This window comes from Zootoca vivipara, chromosome 3 (genome assembly GCF_965207765.1).
Source record: "Zootoca vivipara chromosome 3, rZooViv2.hap1.1, whole genome shotgun sequence".
Classification (NCBI taxonomy): domain Eukaryota; kingdom Metazoa; phylum Chordata; class Lepidosauria; order Squamata; family Lacertidae; genus Zootoca; species Zootoca vivipara.
Window position 1 is genome coordinate 47564930 of NC_142586.1, and position 19168 is coordinate 47584097.

General features: G+C 41.2%; 1 protein-coding gene across 2 annotated transcripts in view; it reads left to right on the forward strand.

Annotated features, from left to right (window-relative positions):
* SOBP (sine oculis binding protein homolog) overlaps positions 1-19168 on the forward strand; it is a 144257-nt gene that overhangs the window by 28787 nt on the left and 96302 nt on the right. For both annotated transcript variants that reach the window (XM_035109288.3, XM_035109290.3), the window contains exon 4: positions 8548-8699. In XM_035109288.3, the coding sequence (XP_034965179.1) occupies positions 8548-8699 (152 nt within the window). The remainder of the gene's footprint in view (positions 1-8547; positions 8700-19168) is intronic.

Below are 19168 nucleotides of genomic sequence, written 5' to 3' on the forward strand. Positions count from 1 at the left end.
CTGTAGTTAGTAAACCATAATTAAGCTGTGTGCCTGCATTTGAACAATCAATTTTAGCTACGGTTAACTTAATAATGATTTATAACTAATGGGGCAGTGTGCTGTGTGAACAGGGCCATAACTAAAATACCACCATTTTAGGGCATTACACTAGCAGTAGCAGTAGCCTATCACAGCCTACATCATCAACAAGTTCAGCATCATCAACAAGTTCAGCAGGGGCCTCCAGAATCTCTGTTGCATCCTAACCCCCTCCAGCTTCATGGTAAATATTGTTCTGCCCGTCTCCTAAAATATCAATCTGCATGCTTTTACAGATCTAGTGAAGGAAAACATTATTTACTGCTGGTATCTTTGTTGTGTACCTGGAATTTGGAGCAACAAACTGGAAGGAGTGTGACTTTTTCAGATCATATCCCAATCACCCCAAAATCTTTATGTTAATAACCCCAATATGAGCTACTTGCTATTAAAATAAAATCCTGCTAGCTAGCTACCTCTTTTTCCTCAGTGCTATAAAAAACTTATTTAGACCACCATGTGTTATAATTCAAACACAGTTTGGAAAACAGAAACAAAACAATATCTGCACTTGTTTATCTCAATAAACATCTTAACTGTTGTAATTAGAGGAGGTGATATTATCAACACATTTATTATCCTTGCTGTCTGAGGACCAGAATGACTGTCTCTGCCATTCATATACCGTGTTTCCCCTTTTTTAATACATAGTCAAAAAGTAAGCCAGGGCAGGGTTTTTAAGCATTTGAGACATATAAGACATACCCTGAAAATAAGCCATACTTCAGTGCCGCGCGGCGCAAGACCACCAAGTGCCCCAGCCAGCTAGTGGGACCCAGCACGCCGGCCGCTACAGGAGGGGGAAGCCTGCCGGGTTGGGACAGTGCCCGGAAGCGGCTGCGCAGCAGCCGATAAAGCGTGCAGCAGCCGCACGGAGCACCGAGGGCACAAGCCAGCAGGATCCAGCTCCTGCAATGCCGGCTGCGGCAGGAGGAGGAAGCCTGCCGGGTCGGGTCGGCGCCCGGAAGCGGCGGCGACTGCATCGCTAACAAAGCGCGAAGCGGCGCCGCACGGAGCACCAAGGGCACGAGCGGCAGGAGGAAAGAGAGAGAGGCTCGTTACTTGCGGCACTTTAAGAGAAACGATCTCCACATTCCGAGCCTCCCTTTTGCGTGTGCGGGCGTGTTAAAGCCCCAGTCGGTTCACTCCCCGCTTCCTCATCGCCATCCCTCCCTTTCAAACGTTGCCTCGGCCCCGCAGACCCCTCCCTGGCCATCTTCCCCTAAGTGCGGTGCTGCTTCGTGCTTTGACAACGCTGCAGCAACCGCCACTTCCGACAAAGCGCAAAGCAGCACCGCACTCTCTCTCTGTGTGTGCGCGCGCGTCCGTCTCTGTGTGTGCGCGCGCGTCTCTCTCTCCCCGTGCTGGTCTGTCTCTGTCTCTCTCTGTGTGTGTGCACGTCTCTCTCCCCCCCCCCGTGTGCACGTCTGTCTCTCTGTGTTTGCGCGCGCGTCTCTCTCCCCCCCCCTGTGCACATCTCTCTCTGTGTGCATGCGTCTCTCTCCCCCCCCACTCCACAATTCCCTGTTCAGGAGCTGAGTGAATGCGCGTCTCTCTCTCCCCGTGCGTGTCTGTCTCTGTCTCTCTCTGTGTGTGTGCGCGTCTGTCTTCCCCCCCGTGTGCACGTCTGTCTCTCTGTGTTTGCACGCGCGTCTCTCTCCCCCCCCCGTGTGCACATCTCTCTCTGTGTGCATGCGTCTCTCTCTCTCTTCCCCCCCCTCCACAATTCCCTGTTCAAGAGCTGAGTGAATTCACAGTTGAATCTTGCTTCAACACTGATGTTTACAATATACCATAGTATCCTGCACTGCAGCTGAGGGCTAGAGTAGACAGGGCAGGTGGTGTGACATACACAACATGAAACTTCCAATAAAGTAGTAAAGGAACTGACAGTTCAAATGTGAAGATTGTAGAGGCAGACTTGGCAAACTCTTCTGTGAACTGTCATGGCATGTAATCTGATGCTTTTGGAAGCATAAAGTGGCTCCAGTCGGGTGTACATTTGCCCAATGGGGAAGGTAATGGTATCTTCCTGGGCAATGCTGCTTACAGATGTTCTATGGCCATAGGGTGGTTCAGAATGGCTTCACCTTCTGGCTTTTTAAAAAACTGACATCCCCTCCCCGTCTAGTTTTGCCAAGAGACCCACTGCAAATCTGGAGGAGGAGTGGCTTTGGCGGGCTCTGAATAATCTCTCTCTCCCTTTCTCCTGGAGGAGGATCTGGTGTGTAGGACTTACAAACCTTCAGAGACCCAGCTCTTTGGGGGGGGGCTTTTGGACACCACGCTTTGCCTCCCCTCCGATTGGGAACATTCTGGCATCACAGGAGGTGGCCAAGCGGGTGGTGTCACTTCCGCACCGCCCCCCGCAAGACTTGGCAATAAGATATAGTGATAGGCGCAGTTCTGGAGGGCACCAAGGAAGAGGCGAGGCTGGACACTGCGCCTCCGAGCAACAGCTCCAGCCTCGCCGGCAGCACCCTTAAGACAGCCCTGGATAAATGTACTGTAGATTGCTTTACCATACCGGTACTTATGTGGTAATAAAAAAATAAGACACCACCTGAAAATAAGCCACCATGTGTTTTTTTGAGGAAAAAAAGTTATAAGACGGTGTCTTAAAAAAGGGGAAACACGGTAGCTAATAGATATTCAAGGCGTTCCAGCTTTTGTTTTCTACTCCAGGGTTATGTCATTAGAGGTGGAAGCAGTACTTCCCTTAACTGTTGTACAAACAGCACTTATACGTGTCTCCTTATGGTTTTCCAGCCTGTGTATGTTTCATAATGAACAATGCAATAAACATGGAGCGTTCACAGTGTTAAATCATGCTCCCAGTGGGAACAGTTTGAATAACAAGGTAAAATTATCACATTATAATAACTAAATATGCATCAGGCAAAAGCATGCTTCAATTAATCATCAAAAGTTTGCAGTGTCATTTTAAGTCTTAATTAAGAAGAACGTTTCATTAGTCTTCCCCCTCCCTCTTTCAGTCTGAAGTGAATGAATAAAGCCAGTGGAAATCTAGTATAACTAAATTTTTCTCATATCCTTCCCCCATCCCCACCCTGGCTTTATTTTCCAAGAAGATTATCAGCAATACGAAAGCTTTAGGCCTATGTTGTTTAGAGACAAGAAACTTTCAAATTCAAGAGTTCATCTCTGTTTGTTTGCTTTTAAGAAAACTATTAAGAGCTTACAGGAATGAAGAATTTGGGTTTTTTCTCCCTCTTTTAAAATCAAATATTGTTTTTAGCATGCGAATTTTCAAGGTAGTAAATATTACAAGAAACGTATTGTAAGGGGGAGGGCTTATAGAGAACAGCCCCCCCTCATCAGGAGCAGCTCGTCTCAGAGCAGCCGCAAGAGCGAAGAGATTGATGGGCAGAGCCAGGAAACGGAAAGGGAGTGCCAGCCCTCTAGCAACATCCAAGAGCCTTTGCTCCATAGGCAGGGAGAGAGAGAGGGAGAAAGAGGGGACAGGAGTCAGTCAGTTCGCAGGCCATTCCCCCCACACACACCGGAACTGAGGAGGCAGAGAAAAGGGAGACGTTTCACAGTTCCGAGGCTTTTATGTTGGTCCAAGACGAGACGATCGCCAGTGCAGGAATCTGGGACGGAGTGAGCAGTCATGAAACAACCAGCTCATTACACTGTAAATGTAGCATATGAAAGCTTCTGAAAGACAAGGATGTGGAGGGTCGTTACTCAAGAGTAGCCACAACAACCCTGACACGTATCAACAGGTTTTATAAAATTGCCTATTTCTGAGGTGTCTAGCATTTCTGTTTTCATGTGGTAGTTTGGCTAGCCACCAACAGACAGCTCTGCAAACTACAGCATGATGGGAGCCATCTCATCACAGCACCAGATGAGGGAGGAAGCAGCTGTGAGCAGCCCAGGCAAGCCACGGAGGAACAGTCACAACAGGCCAGAGCATCTCCTCAGCTGCTATCCCACTCAGCTGCCACCATTGCAGGCCACCTCACTGACAATATTTTCTCAGCCTCAGCAGCATATGGCAAGTAGGAGGGGGCAAGGGATGCCGACCAGTTCCTCTTATCCCTGCTTAACTCCCCATAACCAAATGTATTTCTCTCACTGTGCTCACTTCAGGTGTTGGAGACAAGACTAAAGCAAAAATGGCACCAGAAACTATTGCAGGGAGGTAAACTGCCGGTCCAAGAGGGGTGTGATTTAGTACCTCCCTGCCTATGCACCCTTAAAAGTCAGAACCATTTCTGTATGACAGAGGAAGAACCACATCATCTGCCATTGCATCTGTACTTTGGACCCAGATCTCCTAGAATCAGATCTAGTTCTTTGTATTCATTCATTCATTCATTCATTCATTCATTCATTCATTCATTCGTAACAACAACAACAACAACCACCACCTATTATTTATACCCCGCCCATATGGCTGGGTTTACCCAGCCACTCTGGGCGGCTTCCAACAAAATATTAAAATACAGTAGGCCATCAAACATTAAAAGCCCCCTGTCCCCCAAGAACAGTACCTCTGTCTTGTCAGGATTCAGCCTCAATCCATTAGCCGCCATCCATCCTCCAACCGCCTCCAGGCACTCACACAGGGCCTTCACCAGTTCAGATTTAAAAGAGAGGCAGAGCTGGGTATCATCCGCAAATTGATGGACACCCAGCCCAAACCCCCTGATGATCTCTCCCAGCGGCTTCTTGTAGATGTTAAAAAGCATGGGGGAGAGGACAGAACCCTGAGGCACCCCACAAGTGAGAGCCCTGGGGTCTGAACACTCACCCCCCCCACCATCACTTTCTGGACACGGCCCAGGAGGAAGGAGCGGAACTACTGTATAACAGTGCTCTCAGTGGCTCTTGCTAGTGTCTTTTACTCTGCCCAGCAACAGCTGTTCTTCCTGCCCTGCCCCACCTATAGGGAACAATTTATACAAGTGCTTCACTGTGCTACAAGACAAGGGAACCTCGTAGCTTGCTCTCAGCTACTGACCACTGTAGCATTCTTTTTGCTTTTCAGCAAGGCATAATAGAGAATATGAAAATGGCACAAGGAATGGCACAACTTTTAAATGGAAGTGGGGAAGTTTCCATCTTTTGTATATGCTAGTAAACTCGGAACAACAGAAGGATGTGGCAAGGGAGTTGCTTCTGTTTGATACTGGGAGGAGGGAGGGCGACAGGGACTGTTGCAAGAGAAGGCATGACTCAGACAGCTGACCAGTACCAAATGGGCTGGTGCTGCTGCTGATACAGTGAGGCACAGCTATGGAAAGGGTGCTGCAAAGGTGTTTGAGATAGCTGGCTGGAGTTGTGGAGAGGGTGGTGCTGATATTACCTCAGATATATTCAGCTGTGATATAATGAGTCATGGTTACTTACATCTGCAAGATACCTTCCGATTATAAAGGACATTGTTGTATATGTCAATGATGGATTCACCTTCTGGGAGTCAATTTACTATAGATATATGGAATTCTATATCTACAGGGTTGTAGATTGTGGAAACACAGTCAATAAAATGAATGAACTTTGATCCTGTTGTCCGTACTTCCTCTGAGTGACTGACATCACTTGAGCCCATTCCTGTTATCCTGTTATCTGACAAAGGATATCTGTCACCCTGCTTTTCTCAGTACAAAACAAATGCATGTGTTTTAGCTAGAAGCCAGATCTTGAAAAATGCTTGTGTTTTGTGTATGCTTCTCATATCTGATGGATTCCATAAGGTGAAACAGGTCAAAATGTGAATGTAAATTATAGTTGGTCTGCAGGATCATAACTTCTGCATTCCATTCTCCTTGTCTGAAATAGCGGATATTCCACAAGGACCGCTTACAGTTTTTGTATATTTAGTACCTGAACAATATGAATGCAATCCACAGACATACTACTATTTCCTCTAGCCATGACAAACCTTCTATACCAGGGGCCAAATGACTCATAGGATGTACAGCAGCCTTCCAAACTGGTGGAAAAGTTGCAGGAGCTTCTTCTTAGGAGCTGCTATTCTGTTCCAGGACAAGACCTGTAGTGCAGTTCTTTACAACCCACCAAATCTTATACAGCCATCAAAGTCTGTACTATATCAGAGTTCATGTTGCTTCTGACTTTATGGGTAGGACTATCTGGGCTGAAACTGGTTGGGGAAAGTGCAGCACAGCCATTAATAGATATACTACACAGTAAATACTTAGTGTTTTGATATTTTTTAATTAAACTAATTTTGTCATTGTTATTCCGTCCATCCCAATTGCAGTGTTGATCTTAATGATCCATAGGGATACATGTTGCATTCCTTTATTTACACCGTTTTTTTATCAGAACTAGATACATGTATATATATGCTCAGAAGTAAGTCCCACTGAGTAAAATGGAAACAAAATAAAAAAAATCCTTCCAGTAGCACCTTAGAGACCAACTAAATTTGTCATTGGTATGAGCTTTCGTGTGCATGCACACTTCTTCAGATACACATACCAATGACAAACTTAGTTGGTCTCTAAGGTGCTACTGGAATTAATTTTTTTATTTTGTTTTGACTACGTCAGACCAACACAGCTACCTACCTGTGAGTAAAATGGAATTTACTCGCAGGTAAGTGAATACAGGATTGCAGTCTTGATTTTACTGTACATTGGGGTGGATGTTGAACCACTTTCAGAAAAGAAGTTTAGCAGGTCAGTATCAAAGAAAGCAGCGTTAGGAACCCAAGCTTGTGTTTTCAAACTCAGTTTGCCACAGTGATTACAACCTTGGTACTCTGTTTGATTGCTATAAAGATGCCCCAAAGACTAATTACTAAACCAGTTTGTAGTCCATGCACTTTGAACAATTCAAGGTTCAGAGAATCTGTCATAAAACCATCCCATTCCCACTGTAAAGGATTTGTTGTGTAGCAACACTGTCATAATTCTGCAGAATTATTGGCTAACTAATTTGTACTAAAGGCATTTGGCTCCTTTCCCCAGCTACCATAACTCAAAACTATGTGCCACATTTGATTAATGTCAACAGAATAAATATTGCCAGTTTAATAACATTTCCTCCACTCCCAATTTGTGTTGTGATTTATATTTGTCAATAAAAGTTGCACGGTGTTGACAATGAGCTTTTAGATTTAATCAGGCTCTTCATCTTTAAAGCCATAAGAGTTTGTGTTTTATGCACAGAGATTATGTGTTTTATCATCCTTTCAAATCCACTAGGTCAGAGACGTTTCAGGAAACTGTGACAGAAAACTGGCTGTATGGAAAGATTTGAATGATTCTGAAGTTAGGATGCTTAGGAGAAGGGAACAGAGAAGTGTGATCACAAAGAATGCATGCGCGTGAAAGTGCAGTCCATGCAGATTGGAACTCCATGAGAACCATGCTGCATGATCATTAAATTTGTAGGAAGCAGAGCACGGTGAAGTATAATTCAATTAAATAATGCATATATGCATATATACATACATACATACATTTTAATGTGAATTCAGCATATGGCACCAGTATATAGCAATTATATTAAGGCAACAATACTATACAGATATTTGAGGATCAATCCAATTGAACACAATAGGACTTAATTACAAATAAGCAATCATAAGAACAGGCTCACACATGTATTGGTCATGCTTGAGAAATTTCTATTTATTTCTACATATCACAGGACCAAACAGGATCAAATGCCATGTTTTAGAGTACATGTCGATAACCTGTGGCCTGTGGGATACATACAGCTCTTGGAGGTATTCCATATTGCCTGCTCTATGTCACTTCCTTCCACCACTGGACTTCACATGTAATTTGTGGGTTCCCAAGCCTATTAAGTAGCTGTTTGGTTGGCTGTAGATAATGGAGTTGTGATGAGAATAGCTGTGGGAAGGGGAAAATCAATTTTGTGTGTGTGTGTGTGTGTGTGTGTGTGAGAGAGAGAGAGAGATAGAGAGGCCTTATCTGCCCAATGCCCAGGCTCATGTCCATACCCAGTTCTATTTGCACCTACTGGCATGCCTGTGGCCATTGGGGACAAAACATTGCCAACTCCTGTTGTCTTGTTCTTCCATGTGTTAACCTACTCGGATTAGTCAGATGAATAGAGCTCCTGAGTTTCATGAGCAGATGATGTTGATTCAGCTCTCTAGAGTTATAAATTCTCATTTATGTTACAATATTCTTTGGTGTCAGTTACTGAGTTTAATAAATTAAAGTTCAACGTTTTCTTTAAAATGCTAAAAACCCTGAAAATGGCAGTGCACTGGATCATCTATAAAATTGATAATTGTTTCTAGACAGTTGAAGAATGAGGCAGCCTGTCACCAGCTGCTTTAGCAAACAGGCAGGCAAACAGAAATGTGCAAATATTTGATTGCTTACAGAGAAGTAGATACAAGAAAGATGACTGAAATAGATGTTTGAGGTGTAGCGTATGGATGTTTGACAGGATGCTCATTTTACTCTTCTTGTCTTTTCGTTGCAGAAGACGATGTGTCAAATGTACAAATAATGTGTGCCTGGTGCCAGAAAGTGGGAATCAAGCGTTATTCTCTGAGTATGGGAAGTGAAGTGAAATGTTTCTGCAGCGAGAAGTGCTTTGCAGCTTGTCGAAGAGCATACTTCAAGAGGAACAAGGTAAGAGTATAAGGAGTGCAGTATACAGAGAACCTGATTCCACGCAATATCTCAGGTGACATTTTAATTTTAGAAATCCTTGTGTCTTCCCATCCCCCCCCTTACCCATGCACCTCTTCTGCTGAACTATCAAGGCTTTTGTTAATATATACCCTATTTAATCAGTTTTTATCAGCTGGTTGTACTTGCATTCTGTCAAGTCAGGTGTCTGTAAAGACAGGCAAGGATACTGTGCCATAAAAATAACAGCCAAAAGTATTCTAATTGCAGTTAGAATTTTGTAAGGATTATTGCTGAAAGGAATCTCAAAACCTATGCAGGAAAGCAGCAGGAATACAAATCTCATTTAGCGTTTTGCTCCCTACCTAGATAACATTAGCGAAGCGTTTATCACTTGCTACAGCTGACAGCAGGATTAGAACTGTGATTAAAAGCTTGATCCAAAGTCCTTTGTAGGTGACTTGAATTCTTTCCATTGACTCCAGTGGATCCTCTGTTTCTCTCTCTTTCTCTCTCTCTAATTAATTTGTGTTAAGCATTGCAGACATTTATTTTATTTTTATTTTAGTGGTGTTGGCAGTACCTAAAACAACATAAACAGTCTAAGTGATAATTTCAAAAGAAATTAGATAGTAAGACTAACATGATTTGTGAAGAAATTTGGTTGATTATTGTTTTAGTTTACACATAGCTAGAAGCTAAGAAGATGCATTTGAAATAATGCATGACATTTTCAGTTTTAGTTAATGATGCTGTGCTCTTTTTTGGCAGAGCACACAATGGATATTTGAGGCACCACTAATTTTATTTTTTAATAATTAGGGTTGTAACAAGATTTCCCAATGTAGAATTTTTATACAAAATGTGATCAGGATTTTTGTATATACCTGAATACTTACCATATTTATAGGCAAGGTTGCTCAGAACTTTACAGAGAGTTGATGGCCTATGGTGGATGTGGGAAAAGCAAATCTGATATCCAACTAAGACAAGTCATACTCAGAGTAAACCCAATGTATTTAAGTAGCTTAATTCCATTAATTTCACTGGTTCTTCTCTAAGTATGACTATCTTTGGCTAGCACCACAAATTCACAAAAGTTGGAACATACCCTGCTACAGGTTTGCAGTTGAGCTGGACCAAAAAAGGATGTGAAAGGAGAATGAAGATAAGAGAAGAAGGGGGGAGGAAAGAGACAGCAAAGCCTTAAGCAAGCAAACAAACCTTCTGAAGCTCCTTAAAATATACTGACTGATGGGGAAATACCAGTGTCCCATAGGTGAAGCATTTCCAGGAAACTGGAAATGTCTGTTCATCGCTGCATGCAGGTATCAAGCCACAGACCGCATGAACATCAGTTTGTGAACATGCTCCTGGACCCAAAAGATCCACCTTTGTGGATTCTTCCACACTGTATCTTTGGCAAGCTAATGTAATCCAAATACATAGGAGGTTAAATTTGCTATGATAACAATGTTTTTTTCTATTTATTCTCTTTTTTCTCATTGTAAGTTTATAAATATAAAATATTGAGTTTTGTTTTTGTGTTTGAATCTTCTGGAGTGAAGGTATAGAAATAAGCAAATGTATATAGGGAGTATCAGAAGAGGACTGCTATGAAATGGCTGTTGTCATGTGGTTTGTTTTCAGTTTCTTTTGAAGGGTTTAGTATTTCCAGTGGTCCTTTTGATTTGTGAAGGTGGTGGGCACAGACATTTTCATGAAGTTAACATATTGGCACAGAACATTTTAAAGCCTAACTGGCTACGTGCTACTTAGTCTTCAGGGACTGGGATTATGCCACAGTGCCTATCAGATGCTTGATATGATCAGTTTTAAGGGAGTAAGAGTACCTTATGCCAGATGATGAAACACAGTCAGGACTGGGGTTCAGACTTTAGTGGGCCCTTGGCATGGTACCCCCACTGGACAGCTCCACCTCAACCCCCACCTTCTGCTGTTGTGTGTTACCACCATTGCCAAACACTTACGTCAGCCAAGATTGCACATGTTTCCTGCTGCGGTGTGTTGCTTTCACTCTTCTCCAGTCGGAGGCAACCATTGGTCATTCTACATTACCCAAAATGCAATAGCCGACCTGATGTTGATGTTGGGTTGACCATTGGATTTTGGGTAATCTAACATGGTGATTTGTCTGCTGCAGAACAGAGTTAAGCACTCAAAAGTGCTGCAAGGCTCCCCCAATAACAAACCGGGGAACGGGGAAGAATTTGAGTTGGAGTGATTACTAGTGGTTGTAATAAAGAGAGGAATATGGACCACTATGTTTTAATCCACAGGAAGGTTGATATTGGAGAAGGCGTTCTCCCATAGGCATTTCAAGGGTGGGAACTTTCAATGAGGGATAGGAACATATGGCTCTCCAGTTGTTAGACTACAACTCCCATAATTCCTGAACATTGGTCATCGTGGCTGTGGCTGATGGAAGTCAGTAAACATCTGGGAAACCACAGGTTCCCCATCCTTGCTTTCGATTCAGACTATCCATTTCCACAAATGCTGGTATTCTGTTCTTCTACCAACACCATATTTTCACAGGAGTCCCCCAATAATAGACATCGTAGTAACACCCTCTAATTGGACAACTGTGTTGCATAAATAGCCTCTCAGTCTGTGTAAACAGATAACTTCTACTACCTATAAGTGCACTTCTATATTTGGTGGGCAGAGTTCCTTGTTTCTGTTGTACTTCTGTATTTTGGACCTACTAGTGGTTAATATGGTCCCCATATGTTTTGTGCTGCTTTAAAATGTGGATTTTTATTATGATTTTTGTGTATATTTCTGATGTTTTTATTGTGATGTAAACTACTCAGAGATTTCTTTTAAGTATGGAATGGTATATAAATTTCCTAAATAAAAATGAAATAAAATAACAAAGGCGAAGAATTGTACAGAAAATTTATGTAGGTCTCCAGAAACCAAGTTGAGCCTTTGGCTTCAAGATGGCCACTAAGACATATAGTGATCTGCAAGTTATCATACAGTATGTCTTTAGACAATGCCGGTTCAACCTGAAAAAGCTCCAGCTTTAATTTGCTTTGTGCCTACTAAATCCTTTTTATTACATGATAATTCACATGTTTACTTAAATTCTTAATTCCACTTTGTTCAGTGGGTGTTTTTTCCACATCCACTTATTTCCACCTGGGGCTGAAGCCACACTCTTAAAATATTCATGGCTTCTGTGATACCCAAATTGAATCAGTTGTTCCAAAATTCCCCTTTGCCTCCACAAAGTATAAAAATGAAATGGGACTCTCAAAGCAACTGATTAAAGCTGAAGTGGATATGTTGAATTTGCCCTCATTTAGGCCCTATTTGGTGCATCATGAAGTTGTTACAGTAAGTGCCACATTTTTTAACACACCCTTGGGGAAAAGCACTGGTCCTATTGAAGCCAAACTACTTCAGGACTATTTAGGGCATTTTGGTGTCAGGATTTTAACTAATACCTCTTCAGGTTTTTAATCAAATAAGAATGCCATTTCTCCATTGGTTGCATTTCTTTGGTATTTTCAATCTATGCATGTGATCAAGAGTAGACTATATCGCTCAGACATTTTCCCTTCTGCTCCTCATTTCAGGAAGGTGTGATAAAGCTTTACTAGCCCCTTATAGTTTTTTATAGCGTGTGCTAAAGCAGCACATTGAAAAAGAATATACAGTAGTATAAGATCAAATTTGCAAGGCTGCGAAAGTTTCACATTTAACCAGTGACCTTTGAACTGTTATTGCCAGACTTCTTGTGTACCTGTCTTCCCCATTAGTCTAATGTTTATTTATGTATTTGAGGTTATGCCACTCTACACCTTCTCATTTTCAAACAGAGAAGTAATATGGTCACGTTTCACCTGCCTTATGCATGTTTTTAACAGCACATCTCTGCAACAATATAGTGTTATGTTACAATAAATATGTACAGCTGCTGCATTTCTGCTAACTGATAGGTCTTTGTGGTCATTTCATTTATGGCTTGGATTTCCTAATGGATTGTACTAGGCAGACTTCCCTTTCCTACCCTGACTAAGAACTGCAGCAATAAGCACTTAGCCTAGTCTAGGGGAAAAAATAGTAAAGAAGGGATACTCATTAGCGCTTCAAAAATAAAAAGGCAGAAATGATATATATCTGTTATTACCAGGTGTTATGTGACCCATTAGGATGTAATCTACATTTACATTTTAAAAACTCACTGCAGGGTACGTGCAATATATAAAGAACACTTTCTTACGAATATTAATTTGAGTCAGATTATTTATGGCAGCCACCTGGAAATTGTTCTAAAGCATGTCATCCAATATCACAAGCACACATGCTGCAAACTAATAGAGCCACATGCGCATGCAAGAAACAAAGGATAGAACACAGCCCAATCCAAGTAAAGGGTTTTGAAGCCCTATTCATTTCCATGGGAGAGCTGATTGTATGCCCTCTCGCATAGAAACCAATGGGGCTTCACATTTACCACATTTAAGCAGTTCTAATCTTTATAAACAAATGACAAGATACCAGGTAATCACAAAAGTGGCTTACATAAGAACATAAGTATTTGGTTTATTTACACTATCCATGCTCAATTATCCTATCTTAAATAAGCCAAAATATAAATGAGTCTTCAGGAAGTCTTCCATTAACTATAGTTTCTCATTTTATTTGAACTGAGGTTAAATGCCTTTGAAAAACTAGGGCTGTATTGAGTTGCTAGTCCTACTCAGAGTAGATCCATTGAAATCCATTGAAATTAATGAACTAGTTCAGCCCTGATGCTCTTCCACTTCCTCAAGCAGAACAAATCCCTGCAGGGAGCAATATCTAGTGGCTCTCAGCTAATCTCCCCCAGAGTTGTTTGTGGCAGGAAGAGTATTCACAGTTGAGTTCTGCTGCCTGAAGGTGTTCTGTGTATGTTCAGGAAGAAGCATCCAACACTCTTCATTCTTGCCCAAGGGAAAAGCTGGCTAGGATAAGGGAGCTCACATTCTTAGGTACTAGTACCTGAATAAAAGGCCAGCTGAGGAAGGGTTAAATTGCCATTTTGGCTCTGAATGAGCATTCTGGCCAGTGTAGGTTATATATTTGTATTACACTCACTCTTGAAGAAAACCGATGTGAACTTCATGTGTGTAAAAAGTGTCTTAAAACAGCATTGCTCAGAGCTCACAAAATCTTGTAGCATGATCAGTTTCAGGCACCTGTAAACTGACAAGTGACATTTCCATCGCATGACACGCTAGTCAAGTCTCACGATTTCACTTGGATGCTTTTATTAACAACTTCCATTCTTATTTTGGGATTGTGTGGGGATTCAGTTTAATTTTCAAAATTTGGAGCCTTCATGAACATGGAGAAAACTTGAACTGAAAAGGCTTACAAATGGGAAAGAAAGCTAATTGTGTGAAAGTAACCTTTAAGTAAATCACAGTCTGGAATATTTTTGTTAAGTGGGATCCATACAGTTTACTATGCCTATGTTTACCCTTGTACAAACAAATTTAGTATGTGCAAACAAAATGGCATCTTGAAAATAAATATATGATGCATCAAATTATATTGCGCGGTATAATCAGCTTTGCTTTCAGTTGCATAACAAGCAAGTTCTGAACTAGATAATGATATAATGATGCATAGCAATCTGTTTTGAAGAATCCTTTTGTAATTGGAGTTCATTGCCATATGATTAATAAGGAGATATATACCGTATTTTTCTGTGTATAATACGAGGTTTTTTTAAAATTATAAATAAGTGTTAAAAATGGGGGTTTTATGGGGGTGTGTGATACATGGGAAAATGCGGTATATCTCAGGCTGGGAGTAAATATAGGATATTATTCACCAGAATAATTTTGAAATTGCTGGTTTAAATGTATAGCCCAGGAAGGTATAAGATGCATTCATCCCTGCTAAGCCAATGAATACTGGTAGTGACAAAATATTGATCACATTTCTTAAAAAAGAAAAAGAAAACTAGAAACTTGAACATTTTCCTTCAGGGAAGTTTGAAAAATTGTAGATGTTGCTCATTCACCTAACTGTAAAAAAAACCCCAAGGGTTAGTTTTGTTTTTCTTGTGGATTTATTCTTTAAAATAAGCTTTTCAAATATAACACAGCTATGATTTATAATGGAGCAAGAAAGGCGGAGGGACACTGAACTTTGGCGATTGCACAGGGCATCACCGAAATTTGAGTCTCCAAGATCCACTAGCGGCACAAACCTCTCTCTCTATTTACTAGCCAGTGAAGTCCCATGTATTTCTACAGTACTTACAGAAAAGTATAAAGCTCTAAAGAAGGCAGTTTATCTACTAGACTGGTTCACATTTAATTCCAAATCATGGTTTGGCCCTTTTTGTGTTGTGGTTTCAGGAAATAGCCTGGAGAAGCTAAATGTAAAAAAATATAACTAAGAAAATATTTCTGTTTTACATATTCTGAGCAAAGATTCAAATAAAAGCGATTTAGATATATCTACGGTATTTTTCCCCAAATCTACTCCCTAGATCTTAAATAAGGCTCCTTTAACTTGGTTACAGAGTCTAAAGTCACTTTAGATCATGTCCATGAAATATCCTTCAAAATATCCAAGGTAACTTTGTCCAGGCAGGGATCCAGGATTCAACTACAGCATTTCTCTTCCTCAAGCTCCTGGGTGGCTGTGTCCCAGTGAATCTCTGTGTGTCTTCTCTAACAAATGATTTCCTTGCTATTTAACTTCTGTCTCTTAAAAAAAGCCTAATATTTTTCTATGCTTCCGGTTGATTATCTCTTAGAAGCTCCTAGGCTGGGATTTTTCATTGCTTAATATATGACCTTTCAGGTAGGTACATTAGAATGACAAAAGCAAAGGCATCTACAGCTGAGCAGTCATCCACTCTGTTCCTGCCTGAGATGATGTCTCTTAAACTATACTAGACTGCAAGCTTCAGAGCAAATAGCGCAAACCATAAATTTACCAGCAGCAATAAGAAATATTTTCTCAATTTCTTGTGGTGGTGAAATAACTTTTGACCACAAATGCCATTTTGTTTAAAAGTGGAGCTGATAAGCAAGGTTCAGTGTGGACTATTTTAAATTTGGGGCATGTCACTAGTTAATGCAAGTGGCTGAAATATCAGGATTGTAAACATATACAGTATAATTGTTGTTTGCAAAGCTTAAGGGCCCATGGCAGGATAATATGTTTGGATTTATCCACACAATTCACATTAGGCTTAGTTTAAAACTGGGATTCCTTTTTCGTCAGTAGCCTTGTTTAAATCAGTAGTCAATCAGCCACTGGCATATGTATGTTGTGTGTTCAACCTCAGAACATCTGTGAACACTAGCAGCTGTGCCAGTTTGCACACAGACACTCAAGGGGATTCTGGTGTCTGCCTTCATGACAAGAATATAGTCTTTATGCTTCCCACTTCCTACACATGGTGGGAAGTTTCAGGGGGCATGTTTTACAGCATCAGTTTGCTTGCATGGCTAGAAAACTAGAGACCTGTGATATCCCTCCTGTGTCAAAACAAAATAAAAAAATCCTTCCAGTAGCACCTTAGAGACCAACTAAGTTTGTCATAGGTATGAGCTTTCGTGTGCATGCACACTTCTTCAGATACACTGAAACAGAATCACTAGACCCGTACGTGTAATATGTGTAATATGTTTTTGAATATATTTATGAATATACAGTGTTTCTCCAAAAATAAGAGACCGTCTTATATTTATTTTTCCTCAAAAAAACCCACGGTGGCTTATTTTCAGGGGATGTCTTTTTTTAATTATTATTATGGTACAGTTTAACCTACAAGGTTAAACTGCCTATCACTATGGCTTATTTTCGGAGTATGGCTTATTTTGGGGGTATGGCTTATTTTCGGAGAAACACGGTAGGTTGTGTAAGGTATAGATCAGGCACATGACATACCTCCCCAAAAACTTTGTGAAAAGAAATCTGGATGGATGCTCATTTAAAGAGTTCATCTGGAAGTGACCTCAGTTTCTTGAAAACTGAATTACAAAACTGCCATTACACAGAAGACTCTGGAGCCACACTTGTAGAGCAAATGTGCTGTTTCCTGTCTATGCTAATGTGGCAGCAACAATGAAAGCACATCAACTATTTTTTAACTAACTTATCAAAATTTCCTCACTAGCAATTATTTCAACACCAAATGCAGCATTTGGGGGACTGACTGATGCCACCAACATATCCTTAATGGAGGCAACTGGCAGAATGGAGTGCTCATCAGTGTATGCATGCTTAGTGGAGAGTTTATTGCCCATCTGCTGCCATTTAATACCCTAAATTTGAATCAAATTCCCATTGTCCAGATGATTAGCAGGTATCCAATGCAATTAAGAGGCATGTTCCCTTTTAATTATAACCATTATGTTGTGTTACATCAGTCATGTTGTATTCTGGCATCATTGGCTCTATAGAGATGGATGTGACTAATTATGACTTAAAATCTGACCATCTCCTTCAAGTAATGGGGCATGTGTTAGAAATAAATTGACCAGAAGAATCCACTAAGGTCCAGTGACAGGCTGATTTTGAAATACAGATTTAAAGCTGGGTGTGATATAAAGCAGAAATGGGGCACCTGGGTAGGAGACCCTAAACCATAGCTGCCAAGTTCTCCCTTTTTTTAAGGGAAATTCCCTTATGCTGAATAGGCTTCCTCGCGAGAAAAGGGAAAACTTGGCAGCTATGCCCTAAACCCTTCTCCTGCCCACCATTATTTCCTATGTAGCCCTTCCCCTGAAGTTCTTTTTCTCCCAGCAAGAGTTTCAATTCCAGATTGAGGCTGCCTGCGGAAAAAGCTTGTGGGAGGAAGGGCTACAGAGGGAAAGATGATTGGGGGGCAACAGCAGTCCTTCCCAAAGGGATCACACCCTGTCCCTTGTTTTAGAAATGATTGGGGCAGATATGTTTACTGCCACCACCATGTGTATCTTGGACCTGAAGGGACCCTAAATCAGTTTAAATAACAACCCAACCTATAGACAATCGTGGGTATTGTTTATATTCCACAGATACGAAGCGATCTAAAAATGTTCATTGCTATATTTTATATGTGGTCATATTGTAACTTCATGTGAAACTGCTGGGTCAGTTCTCGCTGAGAATATAACATTCTATCTTATTCTGTAGAAAAATCAAGCATGCAGAAGACAGCAGTACATAAGTTAGTTCTCAAAGTAACTGAAAAGAAATATTGTATTTCTTTGGGATGCTTTGTTATAGCATCAAAACATACTTTTTTTTCTCAGGGCATAATGTTCAGTTAGAAAATGGTTGGTGAGCCTCACTGTGTGCTGACAATCTTAGAAGGACATTTAGGAATATATGTGATCTCATTTTCTCCTCTGGAAGGAAATGTTTTGTATTCACTCCAGAATTTCCCTCGGTACTTGCCAAGATTTTCCTACTCATGGAGATCTGGGGAGCCCCTACATACTTTTTACTTTGGAAATGCTGGATTGAACCAATTGTAGCTGCTCAGTTATTTGAAACACATACACACACACTGTAGAAAAATATATAATTACTTATGTTCTGACATTTTTGTTGACTTCCACTTCATTTCTAGGTACAATTCCAGCTATTAAATTCACAAAGGCCCTTTCTGCCCCCTGCCTGTTTGTGGGAGTTGAGATGTCAGACTGGTGGTGCTACAGCCTGATCCTATGCATGTTTACTCAGAAGTAAGTTTCGCTGAGTTCAATAGGACTTACTCCATGTTAAGTGCAAACCAAGGCCTAAGTCTGATTGATTGGAGCCTTAGTGTTGCATCTTTGGAGAGCCAATAAAAGTGTTCACTATGAAGGGCCTGCACCTTTAACTTCCTTTGTTGCCCTGCTCAGTCAATTTCAATTTGCTCATTTTCAAGGAACAGTTCAAGATCTGTCTTTCTAAAGGGCTAGTTCTGGTGTGTAGTGAGTTGGCTTGGGTTTTGGTTTATTGTGGCTTTATATTTTCAAGTTGCCATATTAATTACAGTAATCATGTGTTTTATTTGGAACATTAAGCAGAAGCCTTTAGTGAGTATATATTTTTTTCCAAAATAATGCAGTTATTGGTGAAATGCTCATGGTGTCTTCATAGAATCAGAGTTGGAAGGGACCCATGTAGCCCAACCCCCTGCAATTCAGGACTCTCAACTAGACAATACATCCAACCTCTGCTTAAAAACCTTCCAGGAAGGAGAGTTCACCACCTCTTATTGGAGTCTGTTTCGCTGTTGAACAGCTCGTATCATCAGAAAGTTATTCCTGCTGTTCATTTGGAATCTTCTTTCTTGTAACTTGAATCCATTGATTTGGAGCCGCACCACGCCGAGTGGGCTTTTTACCTGGAGTTTGGAGCTGGAGGCGCACAGCTTTGGAGGTGCGGGGGCGGCGATACCCCGCCATGTAAGGACGCATGCATCATTACATAACACGCATGCGTCTTTACAT